General features: G+C 42.7%; 1 protein-coding gene across 1 annotated transcript in view; it reads right to left on the reverse strand.

Annotated features, from left to right (window-relative positions):
* LOC122541036 (protein unc-13 homolog B-like) overlaps positions 1-27,019 on the reverse strand; it is a 146,486-nt gene that overhangs the window by 13,195 nt on the left and 106,272 nt on the right. The window contains exons 9-10 of the mRNA XM_043677515.1: positions 14,532-14,654; positions 6,493-6,795 (exon numbers count right to left, since the gene is read on the reverse strand). Of these exons, the coding sequence (XP_043533450.1) occupies positions 6,493-6,795; positions 14,532-14,654 (426 nt within the window). The remainder of the gene's footprint in view (positions 1-6,492; positions 6,796-14,531; positions 14,655-27,019) is intronic.

Raw genomic sequence — 27,019 nt, forward strand, 5'->3', positions numbered from 1 at the left:
GTTTCCTCCCACAGTCTGAAGATGTGCAGGTCAGGTGAATTGGCCGTGCTAAATTGCCCATAGTGTTCAGTGCTTCATTCAGAGGGAAATGGGTCTGAGTGGGTTACTCTTCAGAGGGTCGGTGTGGACTGTTTCCACCCGGTACAGAATCTAATCTAATGTGAAAGGCAAGCTCATCAGTATTTGCAGGACATCAAAGCAGGCTGCAAGGCCACACAAAGTAAAGGGACAATTACTGGAGTATCCTACTTTTCACTAGAAGAGGGTTTTTGCCTTCCATCACAAAAAGCTGACCAGAGTTGCCTCAACACTCTACAGCGAATGTTTTAAAATATAGATCAAATGAACAATCAAACAACCCGAATAACTGAGAGCACATTTACTCCCTTCAGTTGAAATTCTCAGATACTGATGGAACACCAGGAAGAATTCATTTTTGCATTTATGTCCCTGCATTCTCCATGTGAATTCCCACGGGTTAGCCAATTTCAGTATGACTTCTCATTAATAACACACAATACGAGATTCACTAATGTATTAAAAATTATGCAATGATACTAAATTATATAATGAAAGTTACATAGGTAATAGATTGTTTATAGAATTATACAAATGTTTATATAATTGTAAAATTATATAGTAGTTTCACATTTGTCATTTCACATTTCCTCTAAACTTCAAAAGGCAAGTTCATAAATTTAATGCGTAGGCATTACTAAGCTAGAAATTCAAAGCAGCAAGTCACACAATACCATTTCAAAGTCCGTTTAGTTCTTATTGTTATCCCTTACTGACTGGCATCTGTAACATTGGGAATTTGAATATGAATAATGTGAGAATATATTAGCAAACACAAGTTAACCATGTCAGTGTAGATACTCCTTCGACTAAGAAACCATCTTGGATTAGTATTTTTCACTGATGAGAAAATTAGGCTGCAGAATACATTTCAGACATTTGAACGATACAGATTTATATCATTATTGAGCTTACATCAGAAAGCTCAAGAAGAAATAGAAAACAGACAAAAAGTGATTATTATGTTTATGAAAAATTCTGGAATCACAGAAGTGCGGAAAGAAGTTATTCAGCCCATTGAGTCCACACAGACCCTCTGAACAGCATCCCACTGCCCTACCCTATTCCCACAACCCAGCATTTCCCATGGCTAATCCACCTAGTCTATACATCTCTGGACACCACAGACAATATAGCCTGGACAATCCACCGAACCTTCACATCACACCAAGGTGGCACGATGGCTCAGTGGTTAGCACTGCTGCCTCACAGCACCAGGAACCCAGGTTCAATTCCGACCTTGGGTGACTGCCTGTGTGGAGTTTGCACGTTCTCCCCATGTCTGTGTGGGTTTCCTCCGGATGCTCCGGTTTCCTCCCATACTCCCACAAGATATGCAGGCCAGATGAATTGGCCATGCTAAATTACCCATAGTGTTAGGCATATTAGCCAGAAGGAAATGGGTCTGGGTGTGTTACTCTTCGGAGGGTTTGGTATGGACTTGTTGGGCTGAAAGGCCTGTTTCCACACGTAGGGAATCTAATCTAATCTAATCTTTGGACCAAAGGAGGAAAGAGCAGTACCCAGAGGAGACCCATGCAAACATAGAGTGAACGTGCAAACTCCATACAGAAGTTACCAGAGGGTGGAATCAAATCACTGAGTCACTGGTATTTACAAAATTCTTTTTTTCAAAAGTACAAAAGAATTAAACTTCATGTGGTCTTCAAGACTTACATTGGAACATGGAAAATAGGCAATAGTCCTCTCTGATCCACAAGTCTACCCTGCCATTCAACTTGATCACTGTTGGATCTCTTTACCACCCTCTGAGGAAAGAGCTTCATCATCTCAGTCCTAAATGATCTACCCTGGGGGATATACCCCAAGTATACACAGTAACAGAATTACTTGGTCCAATTCATTTGAAAATAAGCCAAAAGACAAAATTAGGAAGCTTACTGGGAGTGAACGTGTTGCATGAGATCTGTTCAGAATTTCCCTTAAAGTTCAGGGTGGAATTCTGAGCTGTCTAAAATAATAAGTATGGAAACATGTCTCACAGCAGGATCATATGGATGAGGAGAAGTAGGCCATATTGATCTTTAAGACCCCTCAGCCATTATTGGTGGCCTGCTTATATCCTGAATTCCACATTCACATCTAATTCTAGATTCTTTCTATGCCCAGTGAATCAACCTACTGCCGCCTTAAAAATATTCAATAAAAATTACCAGTGTTGGATAACAGAGATGATTGGCATTAAAGCTGTACTCTTTCTGTCCCATGAGAACCTACGTCGAGAAGTGTGGTGCTGGAAAAACACAGCAAGTCAGGCAGCATCCGAGGAGCAGAAGAATCAACGTTTCGGGCATAAGCCCTTCATCTGCAGTCCTCACTTTCTTCTCCCTCAGATCCTACCCAACACCTTGCATTTTATTTACCTACATGATGATCGGGGACTTCTTCGGACACTCCCCACCTCCCCAAACCCATCAGCAAACCAGTGACAACAGCTCAGTTAGTTTGAAATAGTCTTTTTTCAATCCTGAATGATCAAGGGGAAGACAGTGACATACTAGGAGTAACCTAGAGGCCTAGGTTGTCTCTCTGAGCCATCGGAGCCACTTTTGGAATTCAAATGTAATTATTCTAAAAACGCAGACGTGAAAGCTATACTCTCAGTAACAGCAACCTTGAAACAATCATAAAAATCCATCTGGTTCACTCATGCCCCTTAGGGAAGTTGTTCCTTACCTAGTCTGGCCTACCTGTGACTCCAGACCCTCCGGGCTAACTGTTAATGCTCTCTGAAATGCCCTTCCATGTCACTTCCAGGGCAATTAAGGACTAGGAGCAGTTACTGGCCTTGCCATCAATGATCACATAAGTTAAAGCCGCGCATAAACACCTGTATTCCTTTTATATCACAATTTCCTTTTGATTTAATGAGATGTTGTTGGATAGGTAGAGAAGTGGAATCATGAATTGTAGAGTTAATAAAGTCATCAGTGAGGGCTTCAGCAGGACATGAACTGAGGCACCGATAAAGTCACATGGTGCAAGGTAGGTGGAAGTAGGCAATCTTGGTGAAAGATTGGAAATGTGGTCAATAGTTTATCACAGGGTCAAACGCAACCCCACGGCTATGATTGTAACAGGTCTAACTCAGCTTCAGTCTGTTGTGGCATTGAAAGGGAATGATATTATGGGGACATAGCGAGCGATTAAATGAATTTAAATTACCTTTAGTTATAATTTTCTAAGCACTTATTATGATAGCATGTGGTTATAACAGGCTGTCGAAATTACAGAAGTAGTTGTATTTTAAGCTTTACAATTTAGATTATATTTACATGGGCAGGGGAGTCAACAGCTCAGTTAAAGCAGCAGCAGCACAGACACAGCACTTCTCTCTTGATTCAGTGGGTAAAATTTCAGTAAAGACATCATTAGATTCCATAAATATGACACTCATCTCCTTCAGAGTGCAACCTCTTACTGCTTCCACAGTCTCCAGTTGGTCACACGGTTAATCCAACCTCCCACTGCATCTGAACAGCAATTTCTTCCAGCTAAATATTGTAATGACTGAAATCACTCTCTTTGGTCTCCACGTGCTAACATCATTCCCTTTCAATGCCACAACAGACTGAAGCTGAACCAGACCTGATACAATCACAGCCGTGGGGTTGCGTTTGACCCTGTGATAAACTACTGACCACATTTCCACTCTTTCACCAAGACTGCCTTCTTCCACCTACACAGAATCATCTGACTTTGCCCCTGCTTCAGTCCATCACCTGCTGAAGACCTCATTCATGCCTTTCTTAACTCTCGACTTGATTATCCCATTTCTCTACCTGTCCAACAACATCTCAATTTTAAAATCTTCATCCTTGTTTCCTGTACAGCCTCAAAGCACCTCATTGCTTTAACCTCTCCCAGGTTTAGGAACCTTTTAAGTTGCCTCTCTCCACCAATTCTAACCTCATGTGCTGTCTTCATTTTAATTACTGTACGAGTGCCAATGGTGGAACCAGTTGCCTTGGCCCAAAGTTCTGGAAGTCGACCTATCCAAACCTCTGTACACCTCTCTCCACTTTCAATACGTTCATTAACATCTCTTCTGCATAGCAGTGTCTAAACCACTGTTTATACATAAAGCTCTATCTGGTTAAGTGCCTTGGGGACTTTTTTTTATTCATTTGTGGGACATGGACATCGCTGGCGTTTTATTGCCCGTCCCTAGTTGCCCTTGAGAAGGTGGTGGTGAGCTGCCTCCTTAGACCTCTGCAGTCCATGTGCTGTAGGTTGACCCGCGACGCCCTTAGGGAGGGAACTCCAATGTTACTCCACGATAAATACTGTACAAACATAGGGCATTTTGCTGTTGTAAGAGGCACTTTTATGGCTCTAAGGTCTGCACACTAGTGTAGCTGGAGCCTCAGTCTCTGCTTGGTACTCATTTTGTTGAACTTGGGGTCAATAGGGATGATTAAAATTAACACAATGATTACTGAATTGGGGCAAAAAGCAAATCAGCTCTATCTGCCCCTGCTCACTAACCAATGATACCAAAATGAACAACGTTTGGTTTCAGGTTAGGTGCAGATGTGATGTCCCTTTAGTCAAACAGCCTCTCAGCCCTTACCATCTGGGCAATTTATGAAGAATGATTAGTCGATTGGAGAACTGAAGAGTTGCCTAAACCATATAATAGTCTAGATTAGAGTGGTGCTGGAAAAGCACAGCAGGTCAGGTAGCACCCGAGGAGCAGGAAAATAAACATTTCGGGCAAAGGGCTTTTGCCCGAAACATTGATTTTCCTGCTCCTCAGATGCTGCCTGACCTGCTGTGCTTTTCCAGCACCACTCTAATCTAGACTCTGATCTCCAGAATCTGCAGTCTTCACATTTGCCTAAACCATACAATAGAATATGGTTTCTTTACACAACCTCTGCAGAAAACACCAAGCTTGTTAGAGGGTTATTTCTCCTTCACTGAAAATGTGTTGCTGGAAAAGCGCAGCAGGTCAGGCAGCATCCAAGGAGCAGGAGAATCGACATTTCGGGCATGAGCCCTTCTTCAGGAATGAGGAAAGTGTGTCAAGCAGGCTAAGATAAAAGGTAGGGAGGAGGGACTTGGGGGAGGGGTGTTGGAAATGCGATAGATGGAAGGAGGTTAAGGTGAGGGTGATAGGCCAGAGTGGGGGTGGGGGCGGAGAGGTCAGGAAGAAGATTGGAGGTTAGGAAGGTGGTGCTGAGTTCGAGGGTTGGGACTGAGACAAGGTGGGGGGAAGGGAAATGAGGAAACTGGAGAAATCTAAGTTCATCCCTTGTGGTTGGAGGGTTCCTAGGTGGAAGATGAAGCACTCTTCCTCCAGCTGTCATGTTGCTATGGTCTGGCGATGGAGGAGTCCAAGGACCTGCACGTCCTTGGTGGAGTGGGAGGGGGAGTTGAAGTGTTGAGCCACGGGGTGGTTGGGTTGGTTGGTCTGGGTGTCCTAGAGGTGTTCTCTGAAACGTTCCACAAGTAGGCGGCCTATCTCCCCAATATAGAGGAGGCCACATCGGGTTCAGCGGATGCAGTAAATGATGTGTGGAGCTGCAGATGAAGTTGGGCCTTGGAGGGAAGTGAGGGGGGAGGTGTGGGCGCAAGTTTTGCATTTCTTGCGGTTGCAGGGGAAGGTGCCGGGAGTGGAAGTTGGGTTGGTGTGGGGTGTGGACCTGACGAGGGAGTCACGGAAGGAGTGATCTTTTCGGAACGCTGATAGGGGAGGGGAGGGAAATATATCCTGGTGATGGGGTCCCTTTGGAGGTGGATGAAATGACGACGGATGATACGATGTATATGGAGGTTGGTGGGGTGGTAGGTGAGGACCAGTGGGGTTCTGTCCTGGTGGCGATTGGAGGGGTGGGGTTCAAGGGCAGAGGAACGGGAATTGGAGGAGATGCAGTGCAGAGCATCGTCGATCACGTCTGGGGGAAATTGCGGTCTTTGAAGAAGGAGGCCATCTGTGTTGTTGGTTATTGGAACTGGTCCTCCTGGGAGCAGATGTGGCGGAGATGAAGGAATTGGGAATATGGGATGGCGTTTTTACAGGGGGCAGGGTGGGAGGAGGTGTAGTCTAGGTAGCTGTGGGAGTCGGTCGGTTTATAGTAACTGTGGGTTACTTTTTCCTTGTTCATTTTAAAAATAGAAATGTGGGCTCTGCCATTAAAAGAAAAAATGGAAAGCAAGACTTTACCACATTAAATTATCTTTGGATTCCTCATGAGAATTATGTATGGTTAAACAAAAATTTATTTTGTTACCATAACATGAAGTTAAAGTGATTGGTCATTTTTGCAAAAATGTCAGAAATAACAATCAATGGGAAAAAAACAATATAGCGCAAAAAGCGGGATTTATGGAGTTAAAGCAAATTTGATTCCTTAGTTTCACAATAAAAATGGCTCTGAGTATACATACATGTTGTCTTCTCTTTCAGGTGTATGGTTACAGGATCCATCAGGGTCCTCCTCCACTTTCAGACTGTCCTGGGATGCGCAGCTGCAGTTAGAATTGCATTGACTGCAGCACGTGCTATTCTCTTGGTCACTGGGCTGCCCTTGTGAATTCTGCTGGTAGCTGTACACAGTAGAGCGGGACTCACAATCACTCCCCACAGTAGAGTCATGTACAGCATCACTCTCACTTCCTTCAGAGTAACTTGGCAGGGAATTGCCATGACTGGGGGTTGTGGACAGGTGCTGTCTGCTTTCCAGTGAGCCACTGCAGAAATCACAAATAAACCTTCCGCATCACATTGGGCACAAAGTATTTGGAAAATAGTTTGCCTTCCTACGAACAAACTTTTATTTTCATGCAAGGCGCAGTTGAACAACTAGGCAAAATAACACATCAATTCCCATAAGAGATTAAGATCACAACAGTCTTTGTCACTTTAAATTCAGTACGGAGAAGATAATGAAGGCCAGATTAGACAGGCAAATTAAATATTTAAATACCAATCAATTTCCTGAAAAGTTGAGAACTGTTTCATTTTTGACGAGCAGTTTGATAATATACTCCAGTATATTCAGTAAGATGTGCATTATAAACTAGATAGTACACCTTCTAATTAGTGCAATCTTATGACGCCATGTTTAATGATGCTGCTCACAAAAGCTTTGTTACTGAGAGGGTGACAAACAAATAGTGGGGGTTGTGATAAGTCACATGGTGTAACAAGTCAACAATTAAGTATTTAATTATAAAACTCTATTATAAAATTTAATTTGACACACCAGGTCAAAAACTCATTGTATTGCTGTTTTCCTTTCAACCATCACATGAAATGAGAAAACTCGATGTTTAGTTCAACATTTTAATAAAAGTACTCTCCTTTGGGTATAGTCTTTGCAACAGAAAACAACAACAGCAACCCTAATAGGTTTATCAATAAACTACTACAAGATTCAGGCTGGGTAAAATAGCCTTAATCCTTACTCTTCTGAGACATAACTTATCTCAAACCATCCCTGCCTCGATTCGGAGATGCCGGTGTTGGACTGAGCTGTACAAAGTTAAAAATCACACAACACCAGGTTATAGTCTAACAGGTTTAATTGGAAGCACACTAGCTTTCGGAGCAATGCTCCTTCATCAGGTGATTGTGGATTGTGCTATAAATTCTATGTTACGATCGAGCCCTCCACAATCACCTGATGAAGGAGCATCGCTCCGAAAGCTATAGTGCTTCCAATTAAACCTGTTGGACTATAACCTGGTGTTGTGTGATTTTTAACTTTGTACATCCTTGCCTCCAATAGTCTTGCTTTCATGAATCTTCCCCTTGAATATCCAACCACCCTCCAGCAATGCATTCTTACCTCTCTTTCAAGAGTTTTTTTTACAAGAACAACTAGCATCTAACTTGCTACCAAAGCTAAAGAGAGATGTAAAGAATAATTTATACAAGTTGCAACAAAGAGTTTTGCTATAGACTTGGAGAATTGATTTGTGGAAGGTCAGAAGAAAGCAAATGATGCATGTTTTGGCTCCAACAAAATGGACTTGCACGCAATATTTGCAGGGATAAGATTGGTCTGGGAAATGGGGTATCGTCACTTAAAGTCATGTGACGAAGTGAAAAGACTTTAAGTGAAGCTTTGATTCTCATAGGAACCAATGTTAGGCCTGGAGTTAGGTTCTGTAGGCTTTCTTTAGCAGAGAGAAAAGAAACTAAAACATTATACCTGTACTCTGAAAGTTGAACTACTATACCACCTATTTACCAGCTGTAAATGGCTAATTCCTTCACTGGTTAAATTAAATAACTTAATTTTTAAATCTGTTCAGTTTTAAAAGTGTAATCTTCGACTTACTGCAGCTCCTGTAGTGGACAGTCAGAGAGGAGTTAGGGGACTTGGTGGTGGCACCTTGCCTGATTGCCATCTCCAGGATCCACTCAAGGCGCTGCTGGGCACAGGGCCTTCCTAACCTTCCCCCCCCCCCCTCCCTAGCTGGCCAGCAATGGCCCAGCTGGTTGGCGTTTCCTCCTCTCTCCTCCAGAGACTGTGGGATCCCTGGGCTGGATGGTGGGCAGCAGAGGGTGGGGAATGGAGGTCAGTGACTCCCCGGTGTTGTTCTGCCTGCTGGGAACTGCAATGGGGACCACAACCTTCTGGTCACCATCACCTGGGGAGGACGGCCAACCTCAGCCAGGCCCAGTGCCATACAGCCATACATTACAGCGGCAGGATTAGGCCATTCAGCCCATCGAGTCTGCTCTGCTGTTCGGTCATGGCCAACGTGCCCTAGAATGAATGGACTTCCTGATGAGAAGAGGCTAGACAGAGTAGGCCTGTATCCTCTCGAGCTTAGCTGAGTCAGAGGTGACTTAATCAAAACATACAAATTCTCCTTCAACTCCTGTCTTTTTCTTCAAGTCATAGGTGTGGCTATGGGCACCAGCATGGGCCCCAGTTATTTTTGGGAGACAATCTAAGACTAGGGGTCATTGCTTAAAGGAAAGGGGTCACCCATTTAAGACAGGGGTGTGGAAAACATTTGTTTTTCTCTCTCAGAGGGTTGAGAGCTCTGAAATTTCCTTCCTCAAAAGGCAACGGGCACATAAGCTTTAAATATTTTTAAGACAGAGGTCGACATTTTCTCAAAAGGTGGAAGTTTATCGGGATATGCAGGAATGTGAAGTTGAAGTTAAAATCAGATTAGCCGTCATCTTATTGAACGGTGTAGCAGGTTCAAAGGGGTGAGTGGCCTGTTTTGAGCCCTATTTGTACATGAATAGGCCAAGGGAGGGGGACGGTGCTGCCAAACTTGGTAGAGGTCAGCCTGGTAGGGGTAGCTCTATCCTCCTGTCTGAGAGGGTGTGTGTGTGCACGCGTGTATACGCGTGTGAGATGGGGGGGGGGGGGGGTTGGGTGCTATCAGGCTGTAGGGTGGGGAATACAGTACCACATGGAGAGTGGCCTCAACTGAGAGAGGGACACTTTGTGACAAAATGGCAGCAATCATATAAGGTACTTCAGGAAATAACCTTGACAAAAACCTCGTGACACTCCGTAAGATTTCCAATTACTTAAGGCAAAGTAAAACAACACTAAAAAAGGAAACCATGAGAATGCAGACTCCCTGTACTGCAAGGTGCAGGTGGCAAGATGGAACCACAAAGTAGTGCCATTACCATAACAACATAGTAGAGCAAAAAGATCCCACTTGTAGATTTGCTCGAAGCGCTGAAATGCTCCTGGAATGGCCAATCTTGCATAAATAGTGAAAGCTTGTAGATGTTTCTAGGAAATGTTGTCAGCATTTTTTAAACACAAAAATACAGTGCTGCTGCCAGGGCTCCCAGGCTGCAAGTCTTGGAATGCTCTGAGTGCTCATTAGATTCAGAAAGGAAGGATCTGTTCTTTTCACTCGAAATGAAGGCACTGATGTCTCTCTGTGACTGGTGGGGACTGTGGGCAATCGATAACCAACGCATTTACAAACGAAATGATCAGCAAAGTTCAACCCAATAAGTAAAGCTCCAACCAAAAATAGCCACATTGCCAAAAGTGCACAACCAAATTCCAATTGTGTCTTTAGTACAATAAAATATTTAGGTACACATCACAGGAACATAATCAGACAGAATACATTGTGAGTTTGGGGTGGGGAGGGTGGGGATGGTCAGAGAATGGCAGAAAGCTTGGTCAGAGTTTGGCTGTAAGAGTATGCTTAAAGACTGGGTGTTTTGTAGAGCATCGGGGAGTCAGAGTAGAAATGGCTGAAGACATAGCTGTCAATAATTACAGAATCACTACTGTATTGAAGCAAGCTATTGGGGTTCATACCAATCTTCCACTCAGCATCCCACCCAAACTCTGCCTCTCCCAACTTACCCTATCCTTATATCCCTGCGTTCCCCATGGCTAATCCACGTAGCCTGCACATCCTTGAAGACTATGGTAATTTAGCATGGCCAATCCACCTAACTAGCTCGTCTTTGGATTGTGGGAGGGAACCGAAGCACCCAGAGGAAACTCACACGGACACGGGGAGAACGTGCAAACTCCACACTGACAGTCGCTAGAGAGTGGGATCGAACCTGGGTCCCTGGTGCTGTGAGGCAGCAGTGCTAACTGCTGAACCACTGCACCTCTTTATGATGGAACAAAGGGTTGGCAGGATGGGCAAGCATCCATAGTTGAAGGAATGCAATGTCCGGATTGAGGGAGGATTGATGAAGATGAGAGAGATTGGGGATGGTGAGGCCATGGAGGGGTTCTAAGCTGACAAAGATGGGTATTTTGTATGTGTGGTGGTAAACCAGCAAGCCCAGGAATGATGAGGGAGCAGCAGCTGCTGCCAGTTTGGGCATGGACTGCAGTGGTTAGACTCGTCCAATGTTATAAAGAGTGGAAGACCTGCGATAAGAGAATGGTGATTGTCCAGTTTGAATGTAGCTGGAGCACAATTGTCAAAAATCCAGGCAAGTAACAAGAATCATGGGAGGGGTTGAAAATTACTGATGACTTACATGTCTCAGATTCTAATTATAAGCTGACTCTCTGAACAATCCTAAACATACCATATACCTTCCTCATTCCCTATTTATGCTCTTTTCTGCTCTATACTCCATCTTTAATCAATGTTCCTCTGAATTTCTTTCTTCAGTTCTTTGAAGTCTCAAATAAATGCCACCCTCCTCCCTTCTTCAAAGGTGCATTGAAAGTAATTGTTACCACATTACCTCTGGTTCCATATTTAAAAAAAAACGGAAAGAACTCTGGATGCTGGAAATCAGAAACAAAAACAGAAATTTCTGGACAAGCTCAGCAGGTCTGGCAGCATCTGTGGAAAGACTGGTTCTGAGGAAGGGTCACTGGACTCGAAATGTTAACTCTGACTTCGGTGGGGTTTTGTGGAGAGAAATCAGAGTTAACATTTCAGGTCCAGTGACCCTTCCTCGGAACCAACCTCTCCACAGATGCTGCCAGACCTGCTGAGCTTTTCAGCAATTTCTGTTTTTGCTACCTCCCATTTCATGTTGTTCTTTCTCAGTATCTTAGAACGATCAATTTTTTTATTTATTCAATTGCCGTCCAAGGATCTTGGATTTCATGAAAAGAAAATCCAGGTTCAGTATCACAATAATTGCTTCTCTAAGTTACGTAATTTGTTTTAATTTATTGCCCACTACTGAGATTCAATCAAGGTTTCCTACAGGTTATACTTATGAAAACTGCTGTAACCAGAAAACGAGGCAACATGAAAGAATCAGTCATTTTTGCACAAGTTGGAGAGTCAGATGCAAACTGCAAGGTAAATAAGAAATATCATGAAGTTTGGTATTAATTTAACTTATTTATGACAGAGGATTAACATCCCAGGATGTGGGCGACACACACACACACCTCTTCTCGATAAACTACTTTACAAACTTTAAAAAGATTTTAAAACTTGAGAAATGCCAGAATTACATACATTTAAAAGCCAAACACAAAACACTGTGCTTTTTAAACTGTCGCAGATTTTTGATACAAACAAAACCACCTTGGGAATGGTTGCTCAATAACTAACAGATTGCGGCAGTGAATGGAGTAAGACACAGTTCTGTGGGAAGTGTACCCTACTTGGATGGTTATAAGGAATCAGCAGGACTATCACTATGCTATAACTGCGTGCTACATTACAAGGTTGGCTTCCAAATACTGCACTAGACGAGGCTCTACCCTCCAAAAGAAAACAGGAAAATTAAGTTCCTTGATTCAATGTCCACTGTGGGTGCCTTTGCCATGCCATTGTTTTGGGGAAAAAATTAATTGGAGAGTAACTAAATCTACACTTTTACGTAATATTTGTAATAATTAACATTGTTATATTAGTGCATTAATATTAAACTGTAAATTGGTTATTTGATGCGCTATTCATTTTTCTTTGAAAGAACAGAATCTTGTGATTTTTGAACAGCTCCTTCCAAACTTGTTTCCCCCCGACAACCAAGGACAAGGTCAGTGAATGTATAGGAACACCAGAGGTCCCTTCTAACCCACACACCATGCTGAGGAGGAATGACATCGCCTTTCCTTCACTGTAGCTGAATCAAAATCCTGGAATTCCCTCCCAACAACTTGGTGTCTGTGCACCATAAGGACTGCAGAGGATCAATAAGCTTATTCAGTCAAATTAAACTTGTGCAACTTGTTGCCAAAAGAGTGCCTTTAGCTGGAAGAAGAAATTCAGAAATACCACAAAAGTTTCTAAAAAAAAACTTTTCTGGCCCAAAAGGAATTATTTTACATTAGTTATAAATAGTAAAACATGTGAGGATGTAAAGGCCATTTGTTAAAGTTCATAGAGTCATAAAGATGTAGAGCACAGAAACAGACCTTTCGGTCCAATTCGCCCATGCCAACCAGATATCCTAAATTAATCCAGTCCCATTTGCCAGCATTTGGCCCACATCCCTCTAACCCCCTCCTATTCATGTACCTATCCAGATGCCTTTGAAGTGTTGTAATTGTACCAACCTCCATCAGTTCCTCTGGCAATTTATTCCATACACGCACTAACCGCTGTGTGAGAAAGTTACCCCTCAGGTCACTTTTACATCTTTTGCTTTTCACCTTAAACCGATGACCTCTGGTTTTGGACTCCCTTAGCCTGGGAAAAAGACCTTGACTATTTACTCTATCCATGCCCCTCATGATTTTATAAACCTAGATATAGCCAGCCCTCAGCTTCCAACATTCCAAGGAATCTTCTGTAATTTTTCACATTGAATTAAAAATGTCCAGAATTTGGATATTTTAAATACACACATAATAGTCGTAATATTTTCCATCTGAGATGTTTGTAATTCTACTGCTATTGTCACTCAGGTAATCTTCTGACTAGAAACAGCAGGTGGAGATTATTTCAATTTCTCCTCTATCTTGCATGCCACAACCTATGTTATAGACTTCACCCCTTTCTGTTCTCACCAAAATCCCTGGGGATATTATTAACTTAGTGTGATGATTCCTGCTCTGGACTAATGATTATTTTTATCTGTTAAAAAGCCATTCACTAGACACTGACATTATTCTTAATGTACAAAAAGCTCAGACAATAGTGATCTCCCATTCTACTGCTGAAAGGTATATCTGTATTTGGAATTAATATGGAAGTGAGGTCATATGATAATGTTAGTGCTCATTGTGGGAAACGTGCTCAATGTAACAGGAAGGTCAGACAGCATTTTGACTAACAAGTACTCTTAAATAAACTCTCTGATCCTGAAGGACTGATGTAATATTTGGGGAATGTCATAATTCTCCATTCCCTGGTTAAAATTACCTCTGAAATAATATAAATACTACTTATAAGTTGATATTTCAATTTCTTTCTTAATCCACATGCATGTCTCATTTATTATTTTGCTTTCTGGAAAGTCATAAAATGATAATATCTGTCTGTTACTCCTGGTGTGCTGTCTGAGAGAATTCTTGAATGGGATTGGTTGCTCAGTCTTTGTAATTCCTTTGTCCTTTTATGGAATATGGTCACAGCTGGCAAGGAAAGGATATTCTGCCCATCCCTTGGGCAGAGTGGCTAGCTAGGTCAATATTATGTCTGTGGGTCTGGAGTCACATGTAGGCCAGACCACCTGAGAATGGCAGGTTTCTAAAGGACGTTAGTGAACCAAATGGGTTATCATTTACAAGTGAAAAGAGTTCCATGGTCACCGTCACGGATTAGCTTTATATGAATTGAATTTAAATTCCACCAATGCCACCACGGCACTGTTGGACTCTACAATACCAGCCTAGCAACATGACCCATACGCCAGTTCCCCCACTGCTTGGGAAAGGTACTTGGAGCAAAGAGATCTCCTATAGCTGATGTCAGAATGAAATTAAACATACTGCTTCTTTATGAACCACCAAATTCATACCATTTCATGCACATATTGCATTGCAGTATACAACAGAACAATAATGCTTTGAAGATATATAAAGATTGAGCTAACTCACCCATTAGTTAACTCTAGTGAAGGCTTGCTTTCCAGTGAATGTTGTTGACTTGATAATCGGCTGCAACTTGAGAATGATTCTCCCTCACTTCTGCTATCAAATGAGTCTTTCCCATCGTGCTTTCTGTTAATAAAAACACTTGTTTCAAACAGGACACAGTTATAAGATAATAATAGTGATAGAAAAGCCAAATATACCAAAATACCAGATGTGATCATCCACTAAACGACACCTGATTAACAGACGGAGGACTGCAGGGAATTGTCAATTATTATAGTCCTTTGTTTAAAACAAGTTCGGTTTAATAGCCCTCAGCAAAAGAGGAATGCAATTAAGGGTCTGGTTGATTTAAACAATGAACATTCTGCTAATAAATTATGACAAAAATCCAGAATCAAGCATATCCTCAGTCCATTGCCAGTCATTCATCAACCATCACTTGTTAACTTTCTCTGCACTGCCACTTTCCCTCTGATAAAAGTCAACAGCGTCATGTTTTGTCAGATTTGGCTTATTTCTCCCGAATGGTAAATCACATTCATTACGCTTCAGGGTGAACTCAAAAAGCCCCTCTGATTTTTTACTATCTTCTTTCAGTCATCAGTGACTATGGATTGAAGAAATGTCAATGTTTTGTTATTGGTGATGATTTATTATGAAGCATCCTTTTTTTTTGCACACTTCCTGCCCTGGAGTATAAAGGGCAGCCAATAACCATTTTAATGGAAACAATGTGACCTTTCTCTTCCAATCGAGTTAAGTTTTTTACATCCACAGCACATAACTGTCATCACTTTTAGCTGTCAAATTATAATAATTACAATGAACAAAGCAGAAATTTACAGTTTAATATTATTTTCCATGCTTATCAAAATATAAACATTCTCTTCAATATCTGCATAAAAATTAACAGATAAGTTTCACGTAACCAAAAAACACTAAAAGACCTTATTTTATTTTTGGTCACCCAATCACATTTCATTTCTTTCTGTAAACAGAAAGAACTGTGGATGTTGTAATTCAACAATAAAAACTGAAGTTGCTGGAAAAGCTCAGCAGGTCTGGCAGCATCTGTGAAGGGAAATCAGAGTTAATGTTTCGGGTCGAGCGACCCTTCCTCAGAATTCAGTTCTGAGGAAGGGTCACTCAACCTGAAACATTAACTCTGATTTCCCTTCAGAGATGTTGCCAGGCCTGCTGAGCTTTTCCAGCAATGTCTGATTCTGCTTCCTTTCTTTCTAGGCTGTATCCAGTAATTCTACATTCCCCCATCACTTAATACATCTTACCAATTTTATTCTGCAGATTCGGAACAGAACAGGATTCAATTGAAGATTTACGATATTTCGTGGAGAGGGGTTTGTTGGTGAACATGCAGCAAGAGCATGGTATTGTAGGAGCAAATTACTGCAGATGCTGGAATCTGTACAACAAATGCTGGAAATCAGTGTGTGTCAGGCAGCATCCGTGGAGAAAGAGCAAGCTAATGTTTTGAGCTTGATGTCACTTCATCGGAGCTGATTGTGTGTTTTTTTGTTTTAAATAACCTGTTTTACAGAAGACCAAGAGAATTAAGTTTGGAGGATATGGCGAGCTATTCAGGGCACATGGAGGGGCAGATGATGGACTATCTGGAGTGGGTGTGGCACGTAGGATGAGGGATAAATATTTCACAACACCAACAGGATGAAGTCCCAGAGGACGGAGATGGGCTTTTTAACCAGCTCACACTCGGCAGGCCCTGTAGCTGTCTCCATTCTGTGTCCAGGCCTGGCAAGACAAGCTCCATCCCATGCTCATCACCCCCACCCACTCCTCTCAGATTGAGGATCCAACTATTCAAGGCATTTTTCCTGACCCTATCTACCTGTCGGAATTGGGTACTGCAGATGCTGGACATTAGAGTGGTGCTGGAAAAGCACAGCAGGTCAGGCAGCATCTGAGGAGCAGGAAAAATCGATGTTTCAGGCAAAAGCCCTTCATCACACCTGAAGCTACATCTTGAACCTCTAATCATATCTACCTGTACTGACTGAGCCTGAATGCCCAGACCTGAATGTCAGCTTGATATTGCTTAGAAAATTATTGCAAAAGATTTCTTGGCAGTCAGGAAATCATCCAATTGGGGAACTGAGTCTATTCATTTTCTAATTGGCTATGCAAGGAACACACCAGGAGGACACTGTGCCAACTGATCAATGACGTGGTTGGATCTGATGAATAGGTCCAAACAGATTTTATTCACAGTGGATCCCTTATCCACCAACCACAAGATCAGAATAGGAGGCCACTGAACTACTGCAGGTAAGAAAAGGAAAGATTCCAGCAATAAATTGTGAGTACTGGGCGTTAAAGGTGGGGTCTGATTAAAAAGTATGGATTTCCTTCCCTAAAAGGCATTTAGAGTCCGATAGGTTCCTACATGGTCTCAATTAGGTTAATCTTGATTTATTGAATTCTAATTTCCTGACCTACTTTAGTGGGATTGCCCCCCAGTATATTAGGCCAGGGTCCCAGATTACTTGTCCCTTGACATGACCATGATGTCACCTCCTTCCCCCAACAGTAACAAGATCTTGGGTCAGGACAATTGTCGTTTCAGGCATAAGCCCTTCATTAGGAAGTGAGGACTGCAGATGCTGGAGATCAGAGTCGAGTGTGTGGTGCTGGAAAAACACAGCCGCTCATCAGGAAGGGCTTATGCCTGAAATGTCGATTCTCCTGCTCCTGGGATGTTGCCCGAGCGGCTGTGTTTTTCCAGCACCACACTCTCGACTCTGATCTCCAGCATCTGCAGTCCTCACTTTCTCCTAGTAACAAGATCTTACCTACTTATGCTTGTTCTTGCATTCTCTGCCTCTGAGCAAGTTAAACAAAGGTAAATAGGCACAGCTATAATAAAAACAGAAAATGTTGGAAATACTCAGCACTTCTGGCAGCATCTGTGAAGGCAGAAACGCAGTTAATGCTGCATTCCTAGTTCTGATGAAAAGCCTCAGATCTGAAACATTAACTCAGTTTCTTTTTCTATAGATGCAGACTGAACTATTGAATATTTCCAGCATTTTTGGTTTGTATTCAGATTTCCAACATCCACAGTGTTTAGTTTTGCATAATCAAGCACAGCAGCTTCTGTCATAGAGTCATAGAGATGTACAGCACAGAAATGGTCCTTTGAGTGCAACTCATCCATGCCGACCAGATATCCCAACCCAATCTAGTCCCACCTGCCAGCACCTGGCCCATATCCCTCCAAACCCTTCCTAATCATATACCCATCCAAATGCCTTTTAAATGTTGTAATTGTACCAGCCTCCACCACTTCCTCTGGCAGCTCATTCCACACACGTACCACCCTCTGGGTGAAAAAGTTGCCCCTTAGGTCGCTTTTATACCTTTCCCCTTTCACCCTAAACCTATGCCCCCTAGCTCTGGACTCCCCGACCCCAGGGAACTATGGCATTGACATTGACACAAGCTAATTCAAGTCATTGCTCTTTGACAAATATAGACAGCTCTTATGACAGGTACATCTTGCAAAATCTGGCTACCTGAAAACTGGTGGATACTAAAAACTGGACTTTCTTTTTTAAGATCAAACTGGACAAGGCTTAACGTAAAGTGATTTGTCATCACATTTGTTGGCTTTCATGCATGGGCTAATTCACTGCCTTAAGGTGCGCCAATTTCTTTTCCTAAACATCAGCAAGTTCTGAAATCAGTCATGGTCTTGGTCACAAAGCTGCCAAGACCTGTAGTGGTGAGGAACATAGTGGCATTAAAAGCAGAAAACATGTTTCAGTTCAGCTGTTCCTCTCCTTACTGATGGAAGATCAAATGGAAAGCTCATTTATAACTTGCTACTTGAGGGAGATGTTTGAATGTGATAGATTGCATCAATACTAAAGGGATGTGAGAAAATGAAACCAATAAAATTCACTTTGGCACAACCAGAGCCTCTCATAACTACTTTGGAGAGTATTCCAACTGAAGAGGTTGTACTTGGGGGAAACGGCCCATTACAGGCTTTTTGCACTCTATTTGTACTTAATGTCAAATTGCTCGGGTATTGTGTTCTTATTTACGTTCTTCCAGCTATTACAGTCCTAACATTTCATGAATCTTCTCCCCACCAGTTCAAATGGTCACATCAGTGCAACACAAAACCATGTTTCATCTCTGGCAAATGTTGTAACAATTGCAGAGATTCTTTGGACAATAAAGGCCACCCCCACCCCACCACCTGAACTTTTCAAGAATTCAACAATTTTCATTTTCTTTACTCACTGCCCTCCATAAAAGATAGCCAGCCTGACCACATCAACATGTGTCATACAATTTATGCAGAAAATGGTTTTTATAATAAGTTTTTCTTAAATCTAAAAAAGACTTATCATAGTGATCTCAGACAGGTCCATCTTCAATTCAGCACATTTTTAAACCAGGGAAACATGCAGTCTTTTCCACGACACAATCCTGGTGATACAATTTGATGAAAATCTTACAACTTCATTTATTTCTTGGTAATTTATTTAAGAATGCTAACATTTGCTGGATCGTTTAATTGAAATTGCAATTTCATTAATTGAACCTGCAATTGCAGTACAGGAAAATGGAAATATTAAAAAAAACCCTTGAAGTCTGCTGTTCATTTCTTCTGAAATATCTATTCGACTTCTGTAAGAGCTGCTTTGAAAAATGGCAATGAGCATAAAACTAGCTTGGCACCTTAGATTGCTGTTAACTCTAAAGTGCCATGTTAGAACATAAAGGACTACAGCACTTCAACTCCAGAGAGATACAAGAATTGTGAAAGCTGTATAATCAGCATCTTGAACATAGCATGAGATTTGGATAGCACAACAAAACTGTTAAGAATAAGTTTCTCATTTTCCAGTTGGGGACCCTGCAGGCTTCAGGACTCAACATTAAGTTCAAAAATGTCAGAACCTGAACACTTTCTTCCATGTCCTTTACCCACCCCCACAGACCCCAGGCTCTGTCATGACATGGGCTGCTTCCTTTCCACTTGTGGTCCTCATTGTCAGCTTTTCTTTCTCCTGAGCACACTCCTGAACATCCAATCCTTTGTCTCCCAAGCTGTCATTCTCTCTCTCTCTCTGAGCTCCACCTCAGCCCATCCGCTCACTCCTTTTCTGCCCCCTCCTTCTGTTGTCAGCATAAATGCTACCTTTTCCAAGCTACTGTCACAGTTCTGAAGACGTATAAGCCGGACTCTGCTTTCACTGCCAGACCTGCTGAGTTTCTCCAGCAATTTCTGTTTTCATTTCAGGTTCCAGTATCCAGAATTCTTTGCTTCATTTAAGGATAATGACACTTGCATTATGTTAGCCTTGGTACAACGTGGAATTTTCTCTTTTTTAAACAAGCAAGGCAGGGATCAAAGCAGAAGGGACTTCCACTTGAGGGCTGGTCAGGTTTTTCCACAGAATTTTGTTCTTCTTAGCTCATTACACAGTCATGTGCAAGTGAAAAGACCCAACTTTATTGGAAGGAGATTCCAAAGTCCACCAAGACTTTCTGGGCTCCAACATCTGGGGGCCATATTTGAAAGGTAACCAGGCAACAGCAGCATCAACCCAAGAGCACCACTCCACTCCTACTCATCAACCCCTACCCAGGCAGAGTTGTCAGAGATCAAGCAAAAGCTGGGCACCTTGCTTTAATGATGCCTCTCTAGATGTTTCCTTGAAGGTTGTCCAGGAAAGAAAGCAAGCTCTTTTCCCTATGGATGGCAACAAAAAGCCATCTTGACTGATGAAGGCAGCCTGCACAGAGGTGGCTATGATGGGCAGTGCCCTCTAGTGGTTGAGGAGAACCTGGCCCAAGTGCCACAAGAAGATAAATGATCTGCTGCGCTCTGCCAGCGAATGTACCAGTCCACTCAGTGCTTCGTGCTCTCATTACTGCCAGGTGTAGTTGTAAAGTTGCCAACCAGGAAGTTAGGTGCCAGGTATCTCCATCAAATACCTCATGGGCAATCAATGTCGATCACCTTGTTGCAGCAGCCAATGTAGTACAACTGGCACTACATTGTCACTGCCTCTCACAGATCTGTCAAAGTTCACACTTAAACAGAGAAGCAGCTAAAACAATCAGCAATCATGCCCCATCAAGTCATTGTCTTGTCAGTACAATGAAGAGAATGTCCACATACGATTGATTTTCACCAAAAGTTTGCATGGGGCAATGATATAATGCCAAGAGATGGCCTTTTGAGTGGAGCACTACTTTGAGTTAAGTCCAGCTTGTCGTGCCCTCTGCTGGTTTGCTGGCATCAGTGAGTGCCGCTCCCACACTGGGTAAGTGTAGTGGCCTGGTCAGACCCCTCGTGAGATGGTCAAAATGGAGAGGCTTTAGCCTTCACATCGTAAGCAATTTCATGGGGAAACACATAGATTACGAAGGAGCTGAGTTACTGAAGAAGTCTGGAGGAAAAGTTCTACCTTGCCTGATACATGGCTCATATAGAAAAAAAAACAGAAATAGCTGGAGAAATTCGGCTGTTCTGGCAGCATCTGTGGAGAGAATGCATAGAGACAACATCTTGGATCCAGTGACCCTTCTTCAGAACATGCCTCATGTATATAGTCAGGCTTGTAAAATATGTGCTTCCCATTTTTGGGGAACACCATTACTACTGAATACGAAACAGTTTTCTGACCATTGGTCAGCCTCAGAGAAAGGGGTCAAGAAGTTTAACAGCAAAACTTGGACCAGGCATTGAGAAACTAAATTTTTGTCTCCTGCCCAGTGAAGTTCTCGCACCTTTTGTAAGTTCCAGAAGATTTTACCCAAGCATGACAAGGGGAGGTGATGACATTGTGTAATGTTGCTGAACTCACATTTCAAGTTCCAGCTAATGCTCTGGGACCTCAGGCTGAAATTCTACCACTGCAGCTGGTGGAATCGGAATTCAATTAATCAGAAGCAGGTTCACCCAAATGCAGGCCTCGGTAAGCATGACCGGGAAATTATTAACTGGCATCAAGGCTGCCTCCAGATAGATGCCATGCTCCTGATGAATGGGGTCAGCCTGCAGTCCAATGTGAAATTCCAGGAAGCCTCCGATGATGGTCTCACTTTGGCTTTTCAAAATCTTAACAAGCGACCTGAGGCTTGCAGATGGACAGTGATTTGCCTCCAGTTTGACCCTCTCGTAGCTGAAACATCAGTTGGTAACAGGGAGCTACATACCCACTTGTCTCAGTTCTCACCATTCAGCCTCTGAACGCCCTGCCCTTTGTCAACTCAACCCCTTTTTGTCATCCACTGTCTAATTTTGCACAGAGTGACCTGTACAATGTATGTTCTCTACATGATTAGTCTTTAAATCAACACAACTGGCAATAATTACATACAGGTTGTTCTGCTATAACACATGATTCATTAACGCAAATTCGCTGTCATGCGGTTGACAAATAGGGGACGCTGTTTTCAAGGCACAAACATTTAAAACATGTGCTGGCTGTAACGCGATTACATCACCAACATTTTTAATTGCGGTTTCTAAAGCACAATTTTGTATAACACGAGATTGCACAAGAACTCAACCACCGCGTTATCGAAGAACTGACTGGGTATTTCTTAAATAGAGACATGTTTTCAAAGCTTTTTGGTTTGCATACATCAGGAATGACACAAGAATGCCAAATTTCCAAAGAAGCAACACTTTGTACTGGAAGAGTGTGGTACTGGAAAAGCACAGCCAGTCAGGCAGCATCCGATGAGCAGGAGAATCGACGTATTGGGCAACAGCTCTTCATCGGGCTCATTCAATTCTCCTGCTCCTCGGATGCTGCCTGACAAGCTGTGCTTTTCCAGCACCACACCCTTCGACTCTGATCTCCAGCATCAGCACTCCTCACTTTTCCCTTTGCATTGTATAACTGTTTGGGTGGCCAACTGATTGGTGCATTCTCCATGGCAACTCTTCAACAAGAGAAATAAAGTCCCATACTTTTACTTAAATCAAAAAATAATTCACAAGGCCTGAATTTTTTTTTAGTTTACAGACAACAAGACCCAGAGTATAAATGTATTTCATTTCTAGTGATTGTAAGTGATCTTAAACTGGTCGTTTATGTGGCTATGAGCACCGTTTGGATTGTTCAATGTGTGTTGACTCAAAGTCCTAGAGATGTACGGCATGGAAACAGACCCTTCGGTCCAACCCGTCCATGCCAACCAGATATCCCAACTCAATCTAGTCCCACCTGCCAGCACCCAGCCCATATCCCTCCAAATCCTTCCTATTCAAATACCCATCCAAATGCCTCTTAAATGTTGCAATTGTACCAGCCTCCACCATTTCCTCTGGCAGCTCATTCCATACACGTACCATCCTCTGCGTGAAAAAGTTGCCCCGTAGATCTCTTATATCTTTACCCTCTCACCCCCTAAACCTATGCCCTCTAGTTCTGGACTCCCCAAGCCCAGGGAAAAGACTTTGCCTATTTACCCTATCCATGCCCCTCAATTTTGTAAACCTCTATAAGGTCACCCCTCAGCCTCCGACGCTCCAGAGAAAACAGCCCCAGCCTATTCAGCCTCTCCCTATAGCTCAAATCCTCCAACCCTGGGCAACACGGTGGGTGGCACGGTGGCACAGTGGCTAGCACTGCTGCCTCACAGCGCCAGAGACCCGGATTCAATTCCCGCCTCAGGCGACTGTGTGGAGTTTGCACATTCTCCCCGTGTCTGCGTGGGTTTCCTCCGGGTGCTTCGGTTTCCTCCCACAATCCAAAAAAATGTGCAGGTTAGGTGAATTGGCCAAGCTAAATTGCCCGCAGTGTTAGGTGAAGGGGTAAATGTAGGGGAATGGGTCTGGGTGGGTTGCGCTTCGGTGGGTCGAAGGGTCTGTTTCCACACTGTAAGTAATCTAATCTAATCCTTGTAAATCTTTTCTGAACCCTTTCAAGTTTCACAACATCTTTCCGATAGGAAGGAGACCAGAATTGCACGCAATATTCCAACAGTGGCCTAACCAATATCCTGTACAGCCGCAACATGACCTCCCAACTCCTGTACTCAATACTCGGACCAATAAACAAAAGCATACCAAATGCCTTCCTCACTATCCTATCTACCTGCGACTCCACTTTCAAGGAGCAATGAACCTGCACTCCAAAGTGTCTTTGTTCAGCACACTCCCTAGGACCTTACCATTAAGTGTACACTTAATGGTAAAAGTATGGTAAGATTTGCTTTCCCAAAATGCAGCACCTCGCATTTATCTGAATTAAACTCCTTCTGCCACTTCTCTGCCCATTGGCACACCTGGTCAAGATCTTGTTGTAATCTGAGGTAACCCTCTTCGCTGTCCACTACACCTCCAATTTTGGTATCATCTGCAAACTTACTAACTGTACCTCTTATGCTCGCATCCAAATCCAATCACAGATTCACACCTAATAGAAGTAGTTTTGCTTTGGGTTTAGCCTGGAAAGACAAAGATGCTTTAAAAATTTAACAACAAATTAAAGATAGTCGTTTTGTGCTGTTATAATGCAATGGGCACAATTATAAAGATGGCCCCTCTGCAGAGAGCCTGGTCTTATATGTACACATACCATTGAAGGCAACAGGACAGTTTGGGGAAGCTCTTAATGGAACATTTGGAATCTTGTGCTTTAGTTCGGGGCACAGAGTACGAAAGTAAAGAAGATGTGATAAATTTGTATCAAATTGGTTCAACCTCAATTGGAATAATGCATCCAGTTCAGGGCACCACACTTAAGAACAGAGTCATAGAGATATACAACATGAAGGTATTCGTGAGAAAAGTCTCTGAATAGTTCTAGCAATGTAATGGCAAGTCAAGTAGTCTCAGTGCTGAGACCATTCTTTGATAACAACAATCACACTCACTGACTGTCATCTTTACTTTATCATGTTTGACTCTACCAAAGACATTCAACTAGGCGCACCAGGAACACTTTGCAAGGTTTTCAATGTGCAGCCTCATATGAAGATTGGGAAATGGACCATGTCACATAAAGCTGTAGAATATGGAAAATACTAGAATCTTCAAAAACCACTGAATCAAAAATCAAATGTTGGGACCTTCCAAAATAGTGATTTCTATTGGCTCTGAGATGGGGATGGTGAATGTTCAATACAACAAAAGAACAAACACTGAAGGAAAAAACTAGCCTCATGGTGACCATGAGTCCGTTGTTGAAAAAAAACCTATCTGGTGCACTAAAGTCAGCGATGCCCACATCCCATGAGTGAATAAAGAAAAACTGCTTCTTATTCAAAGCATTTTATTTGGTCTTTTCTCAAAGCCAATCACGCTGGTAAAATCCAGCCTTAATAATACTGGAAATTCCAGGCCAATGCTGTGCTATCATTGAGCTGGAATGCCATGCATCATTGTAAAGTGGAAGTGGGATGACACGTTTGCAAGTTATAATATGACTGCAAATTTCCATTTGTGTTAAATGTATTGCTTTTTCCCTTCACCATAGAAGCACAAAATATTTTCACTGGTGTAAGAACAGTTATTGACTCTTTGCACTATCTATGCTTCCGTTGTTGTTCATGGATATCTTAATTTGCTGAGTTGACTACATGAAGTAACCCAGTGTATCACTGAAAACATTGCATTTTAAGCAGCTAAATGCTGAGCTTGAGCTCAGTTCCTGACACCCTTAGTATCCACTCCACGAGGATGAAATCATCACTTCATCATTTCACTAACAATGGAAAATTACTCACTGTATTGGCTCACATCAGAAGCAGACAAGAAATGAAGTCAACCATGAATGAAACATCAAGAATTAGTCATGATTGCATTTATTGATTGAATATATTTGGTAGGATTTCTTCAAAAATGCGAAATGAAGAGGAAACATTTCAAATATAAATATAAATTCAGAATATTGAAGAGAATATTGTTGAGTGGGGTCCCGAAGGGCTCTGTTCTTGGGCCTGTGCTCTTTGTAGTTTTTATAAATGACTTGGATGAGGAGGTTGAGGGGTGGGTTAGTAAATTTGCAGATGACACAAATGTTGGAGGTGTCGTCGATAGTATCGAGGGCTATGCAGGCTGCAGCGCGACATAGACAGGATGCAGATCTGGGCTGAGAAATGGCAGATGGAGTTCAACCTGGATAAATGCGAAGTGATGCATATTGGGAAGTCAAACTCAAATGCTGAATATGGAATTAAAAGCGGGGTTCTTGTCAGTGTGGAGGAACAGAGGGATCTGGGTGTGCAAGTACATAGATCCCTCCAAGTTGCCACCCAAGTGGATAGGGTTGTTAAAAAAACATATGGTGTTTTGGCTTTCATTATCAGGAGATTAAGAGCCGCGAGGTTTTGCTACAGCTCTACAAGTCCCTGGTGAGGCCACACTTGGAATATTGTGTCCAGTTCTGGTCGCCCTACTTTCGAAAAGATACAGAGGCTTTGGAGAGGGTGCAAAGAAGGTTTACCAGGATGCTGCCTGACTGGAGGGCTTGCCTTATGAAGAAAGGTTGAATAAGCTCAGACTTTTCTCTCTGGAGAGAAGGGGGAAGAGAGGAGACCTGATCGAGGTATACAAGATAACGAGTGGAATAGATAGAGTCAATAGCCAGAGATATTTCCCCAGGGCAGGATTGACTGGTACGAGGAGTCCTAGTTTGAAGATATTAGGAAGAAGGTATAAAGAAGATGTCAGAGGTAGGTTCTTTACGGAGAGTTGTGAATGCATGAAATGTGTTGCCAGCTGTGCTGGTGGAAGCAGAGTCATTAGGGACATTTAAGCAACTGCTGGACATGCACATGGATAGCAGTCAGTTGAGGGGTGCGCAGGTTAAGTTATTATATTTTACATTGGGATTAAACCTTGGCACAATATTGTGGGCCAAAGGGCCTGTTCCGTGCTGTACTTTTCTATGTTCTATGTTCTAATATAAAATCAAGTTAGCTTGCATTAGAGACACGAAAACCAAAACATGCAAGACTGAAATGGGCCGGCACAGATGAAGCCCAGAGGGTGTAACATAAATAGGGAAGTCAGGTATCACTGTTGCATAGACAGAGCTATATTAAATGCTGCAGTGATAGTCTTGTTCACTGGCCAGAAAGTTGGTGGTTACCTTGGAAGCACCAATGGAATTCACTGCCCGTGAGGTAGCCAGTCATTAGGGCCACCGTGCCTCTTAGGGGGAAAGTCACATGTCCATGAACAGCCAATCAATTGGGAGGGTTAGTAGATGTTTGGTGCCAGCAGTGGCCACTGCCAGTACTGCAACAGGGCCCAGGTGCAGCCATGCCCCACAGTACAAATTGTTTGGATTCACTGTGGGATCAATTGGGAGGACCAATCGAAGTTGGCTGGCAGTGTGGCAGCAGAGAGAAAGAGAGAGAGAGAGAGAGAGAAGAGGGAGGGGACTTATTGTGGTGGACAGGCAGGGCGCATTCAGTCCCTTGTAATTTAATGCCAAGTACCTCGGTAGGCCATTAAGTGCCTGACT

This window comes from Chiloscyllium plagiosum, chromosome 36 (genome assembly GCF_004010195.1).
Source record: "Chiloscyllium plagiosum isolate BGI_BamShark_2017 chromosome 36, ASM401019v2, whole genome shotgun sequence".
In the NCBI taxonomy this organism is placed as follows: domain Eukaryota; kingdom Metazoa; phylum Chordata; class Chondrichthyes; order Orectolobiformes; family Hemiscylliidae; genus Chiloscyllium; species Chiloscyllium plagiosum.